The 16,867-nt window shown below is 40.7% G+C and overlaps 1 protein-coding gene across 5 annotated transcripts in view; it reads right to left on the bottom strand.

Moving 5' to 3' along the window:
* Positions 1-16,867, bottom strand: part of ASXL3 (ASXL transcriptional regulator 3) — a 196,425-nt gene that overhangs the window by 96,997 nt on the left and 82,561 nt on the right. For all 5 annotated transcript variants that reach the window (XM_044934439.2, XM_025273151.3, XM_044934440.2 and 2 more), the window contains one exon: positions 6,356-6,477. In XM_044934439.2, the coding sequence (XP_044790374.2) occupies positions 6,356-6,477 (122 nt within the window). The remainder of the gene's footprint in view (positions 1-6,355; positions 6,478-16,867) is intronic.

Genomic DNA, 16,867 nt, shown 5'->3' with positions numbered 1-16,867 from the left:
CTAAGCTTGGGTATCCCAACCTGGAAATATACATCCATGTAATAGATCAAGAAAATATGATTAGGAAGGCCACTTTCAATGGTCATAGAAGATTTGCTCTGCACAAGGACACCCTGAGAAGGGAGATTATCTGTTGTTGTGACAACATGAGGATAGGATGGCTATTCCACACCATAGGTTTTAGATAGCAAGTGGTGGCCCTGTTGATCAATCTATAACATGGTTTTAATTTGTCATTGATATTATACAATAAGTCTTACTTCCTATACAATAAGTCTAGATTCATTTTAAGAGGAAGATGTCAATGAGGTGCCTCCAACTACTCAACCCTTAGGTATATGTTGGAATGCTAATGGAATTATTTCATTGAACAACTTAAAATCTTAATTTCAAGTCTAGAAAGAAGCAATACTGAAACTAAATTAAAAAGCAGATAGCACATGTAAATACAGTCCACTATAAAAGCTGCCCATACATGGAATGTCCTCATGTCCAAACTACACAGAGTACATTGCACTTGTCAAGTTTAATACTTCCAGGTATCATTCAATATGAAAGAAACTTACAGGCTTACACTTGGAAATAGACTTACTTATTAAAGGAAACCAACGAAACAGAGCTAAACCAGTCCTGGAAAGTAAAGATCATATCACACATCAATTACAATTTTGGCTTTAAGTGAAAAGAAAGAAATCAAAAGATGCTGAGTGAGCATGCTTTCCTCTAGAGATGTATTACAATATTCTCTTGTAAAAAGAGACAGAAAATCTTTAGATAAACATTTTATTTTAAAAGAAAAAAGCTTGGGAAAACTCTAAAAATATGGAACAATTCTCATTTCCACCTCAATGAAAAATAAAGTAAAATCTAAAGTCAGAGGCTTTTATGTTAACTTGGGATTTACATAAAGAAGTAATACCTTCTTTGTTTTCATAGAGAAAGAAGAGCAACAGTGTAATTTAAGAATGCACTGGATGTGGCAAACCCTTCACTGAAAAATCTGAAAATAGCACATGTTGCGAATGCTGAAATAATGAGAAATACACACATATGAAACAGCTGGCTGTGTCAGGCACCACCAACGTGCATTGTTGCTTGTACGCTAAATGTCAACACCCACGTTCAGAAACCGCTATCGGGCAACACAACCTTTGGAATTTCACAGTATTGGTCAAACATATAAAGCGGAAGCAAAATACAAGGAATATGTCTGCTTTGTGATACAAAGGGGGAAAAGGATTTGCAACTTTATGAATAAATTCTACCATCCTAAATAAATAATGAAGAGAGTCAAAGAAACCAATGGGAACAAGACAGAAAGGTTCTGCTGTCCATCATGTTACCTCCCATCGTAACATATCTCATCCTTTTTTAATCTTGTCTTTGACTCTGCTGTTTAGAAACTTCCAAAATTTAATCTTCCTTAATTATGCTTCCTTGAAATTCAAAATATAATCATTTCACACTTTTTAGGATCATTACAGCTAAAATATCAAGGCAGAAAGAAGACAGGGAACAAGGTAATCATCAGCAATCTGCTATTCTCCAGAGGCTTCTGATTATTATTTTGAAGCTGTTATTCAGAAAAATAACTACTGAAATAACAACATATTATTCATGCAATTAAACTCCACATATGATATGAACTAATGTTCCGATGATTAGAAAGTTAAAGGGACCCAAATATCAGGAGCAATGAAAATACCCTACATCAACAGACAAGGGGCATTCTGGCTTTCACAATGTCCAGCCTGTAATTACACTGCAATCAAGAGCAGTGCACAGTTAAGCACCCACTCGCTGCAGCAACATGCTTTGGGTGGGAGTGGGGGCTTCAGAGCCGGGGAATTTTATCTGGCTTGTTTGGCATGAGGTTTGTTTTAGAAGAAGCAATTAAAAAATTTTTTTAATTTATTTTTGACTGTGCTGGGTGTCTTCATTGCTGCGTGGGCTTTTCTCTAGATGCGGTGGCTTCCCTCGTTGCTGAGGACAAGTTTTACAGCTCGGGCTTCAGAAGTTGCGGCATGTGCACTCTAGAGCACAGGCTCAGTAGCTGTGGTGCATGGGCTTCATTATTCTGTGGCATGTGGGATCTTCTCGGACCAAAGATCGAACCCATCTCTCCTGTATTGGCACGTGGATTCTTTACCACTGAGCCACAAGGGAAGCCTGAGGTTTGTTTTAAATTATTTTTCTTCACTATGTGCTGTGCTGTGCATAGTTGCTCAGTCATGTCTGACTCTTTGCGACCCCCGTGGACTGTAGCACGCCAGGCTACTCTGTCCATGGGGATTCTCCTGGCAAGAATACTGGAGTGGGTTGCCATACCCTCCTCCAGGAGACCTTCCCAACCCAGGAACTGAACTGGGGTCTCCTAAGTATCAGGCAGATTCTTCACCAGCTGAGCTACCAGGGAAGCCATTTCTTCACTATAATTACGTGTAAAAAGCTGCTGGTGCTGCTGCTGCTGCTAAGTCACTTCAGAATGTCCGACTCTTTGTGACCCCATGGACTGCAGCCTATCAGGCTCCTCTGTCCATGGGATTTTCCAGGCAAGAGTGTGTAAAAAGCTACTGGATTTTTTCTCCCACCTTCTTTTTCTAAGAATCTACACTGTGCAATATAGAGCTGAAATACAAAAGACCTACTGACTCAAAATATACTAGTAAAATGGTAAAAGCTACTATAGTTAAGTATCTACCTTTAATATGTGCTGATATTGAACACAAGCAGTCTTTTTTAGGAAGTAATATTCTTTTTTTGAAAAAATTATTATTTTGGCTGAGCTGTGTGGCACTTGGGATCTTAGTTCTTGAACCAGGAACTGAATCCATGCGTCCTGCATTGGGAGGTGGAGTCTTAACCAGTGGACAGTCAGAGAAGCCCAGAAATAATATTTTTAATGACTATGCTTTCCTTACATTATACAAATACTCGGGAATGCAGGTTTCCTTGGATAATGTCAAAAATCCATGTATCCTACTACACTGCTGTTGTTGTTTTTAGTTGCTAAGTTGTGTCTGACTCTTTTGCGACCCCATGGACTGTAGTCCACCAGGCTCCTCTGTCCATGGGATTCTCCAGGCAATGATACTGGAGTGGGTTCCCATGCTCTTCTCCAGGGGATCTTCCTGACCCAGGGATTGAACCCACATCTCCTGTACTGCAGAAATTCTTTACCACCGAGGCACCTAGGAAGCATATGCTAAAAGGAACCAATAGTTGAGAGGGCAAAATCTGAAACTATGATTCTGGGTTCAAATGTCATCTTCAAGATTTACTCACTGGACAGTCTTGGGTAAGTTTTCTAGTTCCTCTGGGCTGCAGCTTCCTCATTTGAAACATATTTTAAAGGATTACTTTAAAAGATTTGTGTGAGGATTAAATGGCATAGTGCCTGCTAAATGCAGAGCATAAAAATAAATGACAAGCTAATGTAATTATTATTAGGGTTATTCGGCTGGCCCCAGGTTCTTAAGATTATGATTCATGCTGTAAGATTATGTTTTATGTGTATACACAAAACATGTTCACAACCACAGAACACATACCTCTATATAACAGTATATACCCTTTCAAAGAATTCTACATGGTCATGGCCATTCAACTATCAAAAAGAAAGCTGCAAATCTGCTGAGGCTGCTGCAATTCAAAATGCCGCACGTTCAGTCAATGTTTGAAACACTGCCTTAAAAAACTCAGCAATTACAAGGAATCTGGCAATATTCTACAAGAACAGCTTTTTTTCTAATTGTATTTCCAATACGAATTTGATTATTAATCAAACATTAGCATATCTGCTATATATTGTGCCACACTGTCTGGGTGACTAACTTGTTACCTGATTATAAAACAGTAAGTTTTAAGACATTAATAAATAGCTCTCTCAGGACATTAAGACGCTTACAGGGCTGGCTCCTTAAAACAAGGTTTAGATGCTAATCAAGCAAGTGGTACTTCCCATGGACACGTGATCTACAAAAAACAAAACAAACAAACAAAAACTACCCAGGGACTCAAAACGGTGTCATGTTTTAGTAATTGTAAAAAAAACAAAAACAAAAACACACAAAAAAACAAATGTTCAAAGGATATGAAACCAATGTGAAGAACGTTAAAAATAATGTGACATGACAATAAAGAGATGTGAATGAATAGCTTTGCATTCATATGGAGGATGAATTCACAGTGGACACAGCTTCTAAATCATTGTTCTTCAGAAGCATGAGTTTCGTTTATGTTTGCATCTACGTTTCTTAAACGTTCAGGTCAGCAGTCTCCCGTTTTGTATATTTTGTTCCATCCTGGTTGGTATTTTAGTACCTACATCCAGTTTCCCACTTGAATCAGCCTTTTCCCAGGCTTCCCTACCATCATCCCTACTTTATTTCATCATGCAAACAGGGATCGCCACACTGAATTTAATTCTGTTCTCTGGCATCGAAAACATTTCACAAGAGCAAGGACACAAATAGTGAGCTCAGTATTTGACCTCTGTAGGATGAAACACTGTTACTACCTTAAATATAATACCAGTGAATAGAAATACTGTGATTTCAGTAGCTAAGAAGGAATTAAAAAGTAGCAGAATTCAGTATAAAAATGTTGTTTCTTTCTTAAAGTTTCCTAGTTTGAAACAGAGGAGTCGGTGGAGACATTCTAACTTCAAGAGATTGGATGTGAATATTAAGTAGCTTTATGTGTTAGGGAGACTTTAAAAATGTTTTTAACTTTATTTAAAAACATGGCTTCTTTTTCCTTCTTATAAATCTATCATTTAGAATGACACCTCTATTACTAGAGTCCCTTGGACTGCAAGGAGATCCAACCAGTCCATTCTGAAGGAGATCAGCCCTGGGATTTCTTTGGAAGGAATGATGCTGAAGCTGAAACTCCAGTACTTTAGCCACCTCATGCGAAGAGTTGACTCATTGGAAAAGACTCTGATGCTGGGAGGGATTGGGGGCAAGAGGAGAAGGGGACGACAGAGGATGAGATGGCTGGATGGCATCACTGACTCGATGGACGTGAGTCTGGGTGAACTCCCGGAGTTGGTGATGGACAGGGAGGCCTGGCGTGCTGCAATTCATGGGGTCGCAAAGAGTCGGACACAACTGAGCAATTGATCTGATCTGATCTATTGTATTACTAGACGTGGTAAGGGTCAGCAAGGGATGAGGTGGAGGTGGCTGTCACAAAATGATGAAAATAAAAAATCAGGAAATCAGTTAAACAAGGGAAAACCATGAATTCAGGGCTAAATATGTGAGTTCTGCATTTACTGACATTATTATAATCATGTTCCCCTCTGCCCACAGCATCTCTTTCTTTTCTTCTGGACACATGCAGCATTTCTGGGGTGGTGGCTATAGTTAACATTTATTAAGCAATTATCATGGGCTACACATTCACTTTATCACCTCCTTTCAGCGTATTACCTCGCTTAATTCTTGGATCATTCCCAGGTGAAGGGTACCTTTATTTTCTACATCTTCTAGAGGAGGAGTTTAAGATTCAGAGAAGAAATGTGGCTTACCCAGAGACACAGTGAGTAGCAAGGGTTGAAACTAGGTTATGTCTGAGTGTTAAAGAATCTGACTGCAATGCAGGAGACCCAGGTTCAATCCCTGGGTCAGGGAGATTCCCCAGAGAAGGGAATGGCTACCCACTCCAGTATACTTGCCAGGAGAATTCCATGGCCAGAGGAGCCTAGCAGGCTACACTCCACGGGGTTGCAAAGAGTTGGATACGACTGAGTGACTAACACTTTCTTTCTTTCTCGAGTCCAATATTATAACCACACTTTTCACCACCATCTCTGGACAAGGACACACAGGTCAAGACTGCTTACGTGGGGATGATACTGCAAAGCTGACCTCTATTCAGCACCAAACACACTAATGGATAGTCGAGATGCAAGGAAGCCACAACTGCTATTTTTCTTATTTATAATAATGCATTTCGGTAATAAGAAAGAAATTACATTTCTTTTTGATGTCAACTATCAGATAAACACAAGACCATAAATAGAGACAGTATTTTCAAAATACGTGTATGAACAAGCAATATATTTGCTCTAAATCACACACATACGCACATGCATGCACACCCTTAATTAAGTTCTGTATGTTTCCAAGCACACTTTGCCTCTTCTATTTTACATCAAAGTTCTCAGCCAAGCCTCTCCTAGACTGTAGCATAAAGTCAGCATACTGGATATTAGGGGGGTGGCTGAATCTAACGCATCTCTGCTGCTTTCAGATTCCTACTTTCTTATTTATTTTGCTTTTCCTGCATAACATTCATTATCTTAAGTAGGTAGAACTGAGAGACAAAGAAGTGCCCGTGACCTTACCTGTTTGAGAGCCTTTTTGGTGTGCTGCTGAAAGGAAGACACTAACTTGCTCTGCACTGCTGCGTTAGGAAGGCTTGCATCTCGGGTGGAAGACGCCTCATCGGTTACCTGCTTCGCACACACTAGAAACAGAGAGATGATATTACTAATTTGAATTCCTTTTTTTTTTTTTCTATATTCACTGTAATTAACTCACTTGGAGCATTTCTCCAATTGAAAATGGATACCTAAAATAAAGCAAAATAGCACAGTATAAAGATGAGTATCTCAATTTGAAAGAAGGGATCGTTTAATCACTCTGTGGCCACAGTTACACTGAACCTCTCTGAGCCTCAGTTTCCTTACCCACTAACTGATGATAATTTCAATGTCTCAGGCTACTGTACAGACATAAAAAAGAGCATGGTATCTGTCTCAAGAGGTGGGAGTCAGTAGGTAGTTTATGGAGGTGAGTAGGCAGATCGGGCAATTCATAACATTCTGAAGAAAGAATCTACATTAATGAAATTGTTTTCAATCTACCAACCTCAGAAGCCCCTGGAGAAGGGAATGGCTACCCGCTCCAGTATTCTTGCCTGGAAAACCCATGTACAGAGGAGCCTGGTAGGCTACAGTCCATGGGGTCGCAAAGAGCTAAGCGACTAACACTTTCACTTTCAACCTCAGAGGTACTGTGAATCTTCCCTTTAAAAGCCCTCCATCTATAGAATCTGTGCACTGAGGTGTGTGCATATTCTCTTCTATGGGCCAAAGTACATAGCATGGAGAAGGCAAAATGAGATGTGAGATGCTGGTGTCAACTGAAGGTAATTATTTTTAAGAAAATCATGGACTCTGCAGATTACAATATAATTACCCATTTTTACTACAGTCAAGCCTTCCAGGTGCCTCATCTATGGAAGCCAAGTTCACTGTCATTTCTACTCTGTAACACCTGTGCTGGACGCCAACGCTTCTCTCTGTCCTCCTCAGACACTCGCTGAGAGACCGGGTTTCACACTGATGTGACTCTGGCAGCAGCAGGAATAGAAGGCCTTTTCTCTGTACTCCGGGGGGCGGGGGTGGAATTTATGTGGAAAATCCACATGAGGAAGCGCTGTGATTAGTGGCAAATGGAGGCATATGTCAAAGGCAGGAGGCAAGAGGAAGTCATATGGAAGAAAATAACTTGAGAACATATTGTAAAAGCTTAAAATAAGCCTTCTTAAGGGCACCAGGGTTAACACTAATCTAAGAAAAATTTGCAAGGAACAGGAGCTCGGGACGATTCTGACCTGAGTGTGAAAGGTGGGTGGACGAGTTAAAAATGATTCTAGTCACATTGTAGAGTAATTTTACTCCAATAAAATCTAAAACAAACAAACAAAAACTCTAGTAAAAAATGGAGACATAGGCATGTGGCAGTGTTCACAGCACTGCTTCGGGTAGATTAAAGCTCACACTGACTAGAAATGGAAAATGTAGCCCATGAAAGAGGATGCCCAGGCAAAAGAGTGAATCGAGTTTTGTTTTAATGACAGAAAGTAATCAGGAAGACAAAATGAACACATTTTAGAAAATAACTGTTAGTTATTAATGCCAGGCATTTGACATGCGTGACCTCATTTCATCTTCACAGCTTCCTTGCGAGATGGAAAAAGTGTCATCTCCACACTGGAGGGAGAAAACCACAGCTCAGAAATGGTTCTTCATGTGCCCACAGTCACAGCCAGTACAACGGCAGAGCTGGGGTCCAAGGCCAGGTCCATAATCTTCCATTTAGAATATCTGGCTTCAAAGCCAAGAACTGATACAGAAAATTTAATGTCTAAAGAACATGTTGCATCATGTTGGAAGACCTGAAACAGGAAGTTAATAAGGCCACAAAGGAACAAGATATTGAGCTCTGATAAGAAAAAACTGAGGTCAACTGGCCCAGAAAACATTAAGGTCAAAGTAGCAAAAGGATGTGCCCAGATATCCAGGGAGAGCAATGCCTGAGTTAAAGATCAGGTAACTTTTTTCTCTTTGATACACTATGACATTTTATGCTTAAAACAATCTAAATGTTCCAGTAAAGAAACATTTTATAATACTGCTTACATAAACTATGGCTTCCTGGCCTCTCTCCTTAATATCATCACTTATTTGTACCTCTTTGCCAAAGCTGACTTATCAAGGAATATGAGAAATAACCATCAGTTTATATTCTAAAGATAAATTTATTTTTATACTGATTACATGGATGGCTTTTTTTTTTTTCAATATTCTGGAGTCAATAGGAAGTGTGACAAACTGGAGAGATGAGAGGAAGGTGGTGGATACGATATACAATCCCAACTGAACAGAGCTAAATGGATGGAACGTGAGCACAGCCAAAAGAAAAGTGCGCATTAGCAAATACGTTTTACTACTTTCACACTCTTAAATTAGTATCACCACCTAGAAAAATACAAACCTAATGGTAGTTTAAAAAGACAGCCAAAATGCAGCACGTGGGTTTCAGGGAATTTGTAAAAAGCATCAGAATGCTCCTGGCCTACTGGACATCAAAACACGTTTACCAATTTTCTCAGGAAATGATTTTATTCGTAAGTGTTTCAAAGGTAAACTTCAATGCAGCAGGATCAAAAAAACAACAATTACTGAATCAGTGTGGGTGTAATCAAAACCTTATGTCTTTTATTTTCTGACTGCTACAATAAGCAGTGCACACTCAGCTGTCACTTCCTGAGGATAACAGGTATCTAAATTACAACTTGCTCTATTCGTTTCTGACCTAGGAAACCACAGGCTGTTCTGACACCTATTTCGGTGTCAGTGTATACGCTGTATGGTTGTTTAAATCCACTACCGCGCTGTGTTAACAGCGAGTCACACGTATCTACACACAGCGTTTCCAAAAGAAAGAGTCGTCAACACACAGCCCAGAATTTCAGTTGGAGGGAATGACAATAAAACTGAAACAGCCTCAAGAAATACTGTGAAGTTTTTCCTCAATGTGATTCAATTCCCTTTAACTCCATCCTGTTTTACTTCATCTTACATTCCAGCCTAGACCCAAGTGAAGCATCATGAGAATTCCTTTACTACAGAGTCATTTTCCTCCCCGGTTCCTCTTTCTGAACTTGATCCTATTTCTCTGGGCCAAACTGGTTTCCCTGTAATTATTTATTTCTAATACAATAAATGCAGAATCTTAAAGAAAGTAAATGTAATAGAAAATAAAATATATAAATGAGTATTCCTGTGTATTTAAAACTTGTTTCTAAGGGAAAGTTCAAGAATAAAAATGAGTAGGACACCATATAATGCATGCACAGCCTTCAAAGAGTGTGTGCCTGTGTGTGTGTGTACTGACTATACAGACCCTAAACACGGGCATCTAAGTGATTTATTCATTCTTTGCCATGAGGGTAGCTGAACCTAAAAACACGCACTGTGTAGATGGAGCAGCGGGTGAACACACTCTTGCAAGATTCATATTCTGACAAAACACACCGTTTTCACTCTTACTTTATCCTTGCAGCTTTCTTAACAGATGTGATAAATAAATAATACAGGGCTTATTTTAAACAGTTGCCTGAATATTTATCTAAGGGGCTGAGTTTGGCCTCTGAAATACAAGCCAAAAAAAAAATTAATGTTCAAGAAAGGGCCAGGGGAAATCCCCTGTATGTTGAAATTACAACAGGAGCCAGGAAACTGAAGAATTAGGACAGATGTTTTAGCCAATAAATATCTAACTCTGACATGCAGCTTAGAAGCGATATCTTCTTGGCACTCAGGACAGAATAGAAACTGTTTCTCTTTTTTTCTTTCGTAACTGTGCACTGGCAGCATCACAAAATTCATGTTAGGATTTTATACCTGGAAACCCCATGAGACTGCCTGCCCTACTTGTGGCTGGACAAACTGAAGACTAGGAAAAAAAAAATGTTTTAAAAGGTACAGGAATATTATTTCTATGTTTTGCTTGCCTGGTAAAACTAAGCAAGCTAAAAGCATAGTTTAAAGCTAATCTGCCAGTTTTTAATTCAAACAGTTAATGGGACTTTTCAGTCGCTGTCGCTCATTTACCTCTACTCTCATTCACACTCAGATTCCCAAACTCCTCCTCCAAATTATTTTACTTAGAAGGCTTGGGACCAACGGGATTACAGGTCGTCACCAGTTAGCCCTCAAGGCTAGAGAACTGCTGAGTGTGTCTCAACAAGACTGGATAGCAGCCTCTTTTCTCCAAGTCCCAAGCTGTCCCTTCCCCTCGCTCTTATTTTTCATTTACCATTAGACCCAACAATGTGACAAAACTGGAAAATATGGACTAAAGTTCATACTTTGAAAGCGGGGCTGCTGAGAGTCGGAAATGACTGAGCGCCAAAGCACAGCAGTGAGATGAAGCCATGGGTGACATTCCACCCAGCCTAAGTACTAAGCCCCTGACAGGTATACAAGAGGGTTCTGAACTTTAGCACAAGACACAAAAACAGGAGAAAGGAGAATGGACTCCTTTTAAATTTTTTTTTTTATTTTACATTAGCGTATAGCTGATTAACAATGTTGTGACAGTTTCAGTGCACAGCAGAATGGCTTAGTCACACATATATACGCATCCATTCTCCTCTGAACACTGCACACCGCCCCCCCACCTCCGCCATCCAAGCTGCCACATAACATTGAGCAGAGTTCCCTGTGCTCTACAGTAGGACCTTGTTGGCTATCCGCTTTAAATATAGCAGTGTGTACATGTCGATCCCAGACTCCCTTCCCCCGATAACCGTATGTTTGAGCAGAATGCAATCTTGACTCTGTCTTTATTTCTAGTCTCACATCTGGTCATCTTCCCAACTCCCACCTCTCTGATTCAGCCAGTCGAGATCTTGTGGCATTTCCTGAACACACATAATACTCGCTGTATTTGTCTCACTTGCTCTGACCGTCCCTCTTTCATCTTTCTGCCTAGCAAACTCATCTTGACTGAACTCAAACAGCTTCCTCAAAGCTTTCCTGACTATCCCCATCTCTGAGGAAGACTAACTCTTCCCCTACCCATGCTTTCTTGGAACTTAGTGTTATGATTTCATGTCAGTCCCTGAGATACTGTTGCCTGCATCTGCCGTATCACTCACAGGCCCAGCAACTTGAATACTTACTTCTGTGCAAAGACAGGCACAGAGCAGTTGATCCATGAATGCTAATTAAACTGTCCAATTTGATTTTTATGAAATTTGTCTCAAGTATCTATTTCTTTTCCTTAAAAAAAATTTAAAAATTGGCTGTGCTGGGTCTCCATTGCTGTGCAGGTTTTTCTCTAGTTGTGGTACTGCTGCTGCTGCTAAGTTACTTCAGTCGTGTCCGACTCTGGGCGACCCCATAGACGGCAGCCCACCAGGCTCCCCCGTCCCTGGGATTCTCCAGGCAAGAACACTGGAGTGGGTTGCCATTTCCTTCTCCAATGCATGAAAGTGAAAAGTGAAAGTGAAGTCGCTGTCGTGTCTGACTCTTAGCGACCTCATGGACTGCAGCCTACCAGGCTCCTCCGTCTGGGATTTTCCAGGCAAGAGTACTGGAGTGGGGTGCCACTGCCTTCTCTGGTAGTTGTGATGAGTAGGGGGTTATTCTTTGTTGAAAGTGCTTGGGCTTGTCATCGCAGTAGCTTCTCTTGTTGCAAAGTATGGTCTCTAGGCAATCGAGCTTCAGAAGTTGTGGCTCTAGAGCACAGGCTCGGTAGTTGTGGTGTACGGGCTTATCTGCCCTGTAGCCTGTGGAATCTTCCTGGACCAGGGATCAAATTTGTGTCCCCTGCATTGGCAGGTAGATTCTTAACCACTAGACCACTAGGGAAGTTCTAAAGTATTTCTTTCTAAACTTAACTTTCAATTACTGTTTTTAACAAGAATTCATGGAAGGGGAAGTCAACAAAGCACAGTTTATTTATTTATTTTTTTTAATTGTGGAAAAGAATACGTACACAAATGAATTTTTAAAATTTAAAAATTTTCATATTTTTAAAATTTGAAAACAGAATCTTTATTAAAAGATTGCACATTATCCTAAGATAAATTAGGGAAAATATGAAAACCAAACTGAAAAAAAACATCTTATGCAAGTCCGTGGGAGATCTATGTGAAGTGTGAAAGCTAAAAGTGTTAGTCGCTCAATCGTGTCTGACTCTTTGGGACCCCGTGGACTGGAGCCGTCAGGCTCCTCTGTCCATGGAATTCTTCAGACAACAATACTGGAGTGGGTTGCCATTCCCTTCTCCAGGGGATCTTCCCAACCCAGGGATTGAACCCAGGTTTCCTACATTGTGGGCAGATTCTTTAACATCTGAGCCACCTGGGAAGCCCCATGACCTGCCACTAAATGTAGATACATTTCCTTTTGCCGTCCTTACTCGTTGACTTAATTCAAGAGGAAAGTCACAGTCTGGAGGTTTTGTGTGGTGAAATAAAAATAAGTATCACTGAAAAGTCAAAATTAGAAATGACAATGCTTACTTGAAATGTCAGGAGCCGTGTGGGGGCAGAACCACAAAATAGCCCAGGATGTGGGCACACGAGAGTCAATGCAACAAAGATATTTATCGTCATATGTCTCATTCATCTACACACGAAGTGACTGGCTACCTGAAGTAACCAGGGTTCAAAGGGCTAATGAAGGCAGGGAAAGAAGCATTCCTTGATCGATTTCATTTCTTTCAGTTCTTCCTCCAACTACTTCATTTCAGTTTTCTCAACAGACAGACACTCTCAAATCAAAACAGTTTTCCATCAAAATGATCCTGTATACACTATAGGCTTAGCAGAGTTCTTCTAAACTACAAAAATTTAAATCAAATAGCACACAGTATATGAGGATTAATAATGTGGAACTGTGGTGTTGGAGAAGACTCCTGAGAGTCCCTTGGACTGCAAGGAGATCCAACCAGTCAATCCTAAAGGAAATCAGTCCTGAATGTTCATTGGAAGGACTGATGCTGAAGCTGAAACTCCAATACTTTGGCCACCTGATGCGAAGAGCTGACTCATTTGAAAAGACCCTGATGCTGGGAAAGATTGAAGGCAGGAGGAGAAGGGGACGACAGAGGATGAGATGGTTGGATGGCATCACCAACTCAATGGACATGGGTTTGGGCGGTCTCCGGGAGTTGGTGATGGATGGGGAGGCCTGGCGTGCTGCGGTTCATGGGGTCACAAAGAGTCTGAGCGACTGAACTGAAACTGAAACTGAATGTGGCACATTGTTAGAATTCAGTTTCAAAAGAGGGCTGGATCTTAGAGGAGCTTAATTGTTTATTTATTAATCATTTATTCAACTGCAACACTTTTATTAAACACCTTCATGCCAAGGACTGTATAAAATGCAGGGGTATAACAGTGTCTAAGACCTAAGACCTGACTTTGAGCCCTTGTTTTCTTAAAAGTACTTTTTTCATAAAACAGTGGTATAGGGCTTCCCTGGTGGCTCAGTGATAAAAAAAAAAATCTGCCTGCCAATGCAGGAGGCATGGGTTCTATCCCTGATCTGGTGAGACCCCACATGCACAGAGCAACTGGGCCCATGCACCACAAATACCGAGCCTGTGCTCTGCAGCCGGGAACCACAAGAGGAGGAGTCACCACAAAGAGAAGCCTGCACACGGCAACTAGAGCACAGGCCCCACTCACTGCAACCAGACAAAAGCCCTCACTGCAATGAAGACCCAGCACAGCCAAAATAATGAATGATTAAAAAAAAAAAGGTTAGAACTATTCATTCTGCCTGAGAAAAATCAACCCTATGAAGACCTAGCAGTGATAACTACAATTTGTTTTAAAGGATCAATAAGTGGGTAATTCAAAAGTATCCCCAGATTGGCAAATAACCCCAAAAGTTTATGTTTGGACTGTGCTATGTTTTATGTATCACACTTACATTTGAAATTGTGCATATCAGATACTCTGGATATAAACAGCAGCAAAATACATGCCAAAAACTATTGAAGACGACTTAATGACAACCAGACAAAATCATCTGATCTCAACTAAGTATTTCCAGGACTACATTTCTTTCAGGAAAAAGGCAACTCCTTAATCCTCTTTTGGATCCAGACTGAGGAGAACTGCTCCTCTCAGAGCCGTCCTTATTCCAAGATATGTTTAGGTATCTAGATTTAAACAATTTATCTTGTTGCATTACAAGAAAACATCCAAAGAGTATAAGAGGTGAGCAATTAAACAGAGAAATAATAGCAATAAAATAATGGAAACAGCAATTTTCCCCTAAGACGTTCAAGGGAGACAGTATCTAAACATTGTAAGTACTGGTATTAGATAGTATTTGAACAACATGGCACCCACTCCAGTACTCTTGCCTGGAAAATCCCATGGATGGAGGAGCCTTGTGGGCTGTAGTCCATGGGGTCGCTAAGAGTCGGACATGACTGAGTGACTTCCCTTTCACTTTTCACTTTCATGTACTGGAGAAGGAAATGGCAACCCACTCAGTGTTCTTGCCTGGAGAATCCCAGGGATGGGGGAGCCTGGTGGGCTGCCATCTATGGGGTCGCACAGAGTCGGATACGACTGAAGCAACTTAGCAGCAGGAGCAGCAGCTCTATGAATAAAATACAACTAATATGACTTGGATGGTGACTTCAGTCATGAAATTAAAAGATGTTTGTTCCTTGGAAGGAAAGCTATGACAAACTTACACAGCGTATTAAAAAGCAGAGACATCATTTTGCTGACCATTGTCCATATAGTCAAAGCTATGGTTTTCCCAGTAGTCACGTACAGATGTGAGAGCTGCACCATAAATGAGGCTGAGCACTACAGAACTGATGCTTCAAATTGTGGTGCTGGAGAAGACTCTGAAGAGTCCCTTGGACTGCAAGGAGATCAAAGCAGTCAATCCTAAAGGAAATTAACCCTGAATATTCACTGGAAAGGCTGATGTTGAAGCTCCAATGTTCTGGCCACCTGACGTGAAGAGCTGATTCATTGGGAGACTCTGATGCTAGGGAATATTGATGACAAAAGGAGAAAGGGGCGGCAAAGATGGTTAGACAGCATCCCCGAGTCCATGGACATGAGTTTGAGCAAACTCCAGAAGACAGTGGAGAAGAGAGGAGGCTGGTGTGCCCATGGGGTCCCAAAGAGTCAGACACAACTAAGCAACCGAACAACAACAGTAACAAACTAAAAATTTTACTATATAGTCTGCTCTATTAGGTCAATAAGCCCTTTTCTTGGTCAGAAGAGGTCTGCAGAAAAGAGAGCAAAAATAAACTAGGAGGAAGAACAAATCAGATGATTCATGATTATACCAGTCATGTGTATCAGTAAGAACGTTCTCCACAAGATGTAATCATGCCAGACACATTAATGATTTGGGTGGCATATATTGCATACTACAAATGATGGTCATCTGATATCCCAGTCCTAGATGTATTGCAACTACATTGCAATGTCCTCAAATAGTTCACAAACACATTGGTTTGTATCAGACCAGACAATGAATTTCCACAAGTAACTAGGAAGAATAGTTTACTCACCGAAGGTATAGGAATCCCTCCTAACCAGCACTCAATTTATCACCAGGACATTTTAGTTGGATAGTACCTCTGTATATCTAGACACGGAGAAGGCAATGGCACCCCACTCCAGTACTCTTGCTTGGAAAATCCCATGGATGGAGGAGCCTGGTGGGCTGCAGTCCATGGGGTCGCTAAGAGTCAGACACGACTGAACGACTTAATTTTCACTTTTCACTTTCATGCATTGGAGAAGGAAATGGCAACCCACTCCAGTGTTCTTGCCTGGAGAATCCCAGGGACGGGGGAGCCTGGTGGGCTGCCATCTCTGGGGTCACACAGAGTTGGACACGACTGAAGTGACTTAGCATAGCATATCTAGACAAGAAACTCAGATAAGAGAAACAAAACCAGAAATAATAATATTTAATAGAAAAAGCATACACATCCTATAAAGTGAAGTCGCTCAGTCGTGTCTGACTCTTTGAGACCCCATGGACTGTAGCCTACCAGGGTCCTCTGTCCATGGGCTTTTCCAGGCAAGAATACTGGAGTGCGTTGCCATTTCCTTTTCCAACATATCCTATAGGTACCAGCCTTTAACCACCTAATCCCTCCTATCATAGAACCGATACAGAATCCACTTAGAATTATGGAAAATAACACAATAAGCTGCTTTTTGTGTGTGGTGGGTAATTAGAAGCTATTTCTCTTATACCCCACAACACCTGTGATCTACATGGCAGCAAGTTCCTGAAACATCTGCTCCGAAATACAGCAACCCATCTAGAAAATGAGAAATAGAAAAAAGCAGCCAGAAAGAATATCATTAAAAGGTTGGTATAGGTCAAGGATAAGTGCTTCATTCATGGGCACTACTAATGAGTTTGTACTTCAACATATAAAGCATAACTCCAGTGAATAAGAAAAGGAGTTAGACAAACAGATGGTTAACTGTTTGAGAAATGGTTATACACTGTCACTTTAGAGAAAAAAGAAAGGATGGATTATCTGAC

The sequence above is a fragment of the Bubalus bubalis genome, chromosome 22 (genome assembly GCF_019923935.1).
Source record: "Bubalus bubalis isolate 160015118507 breed Murrah chromosome 22, NDDB_SH_1, whole genome shotgun sequence".
Classification (NCBI taxonomy): domain Eukaryota; kingdom Metazoa; phylum Chordata; class Mammalia; order Artiodactyla; family Bovidae; genus Bubalus; species Bubalus bubalis.
This window is presented reverse-complemented; position numbering and strand designations above follow the sequence as displayed.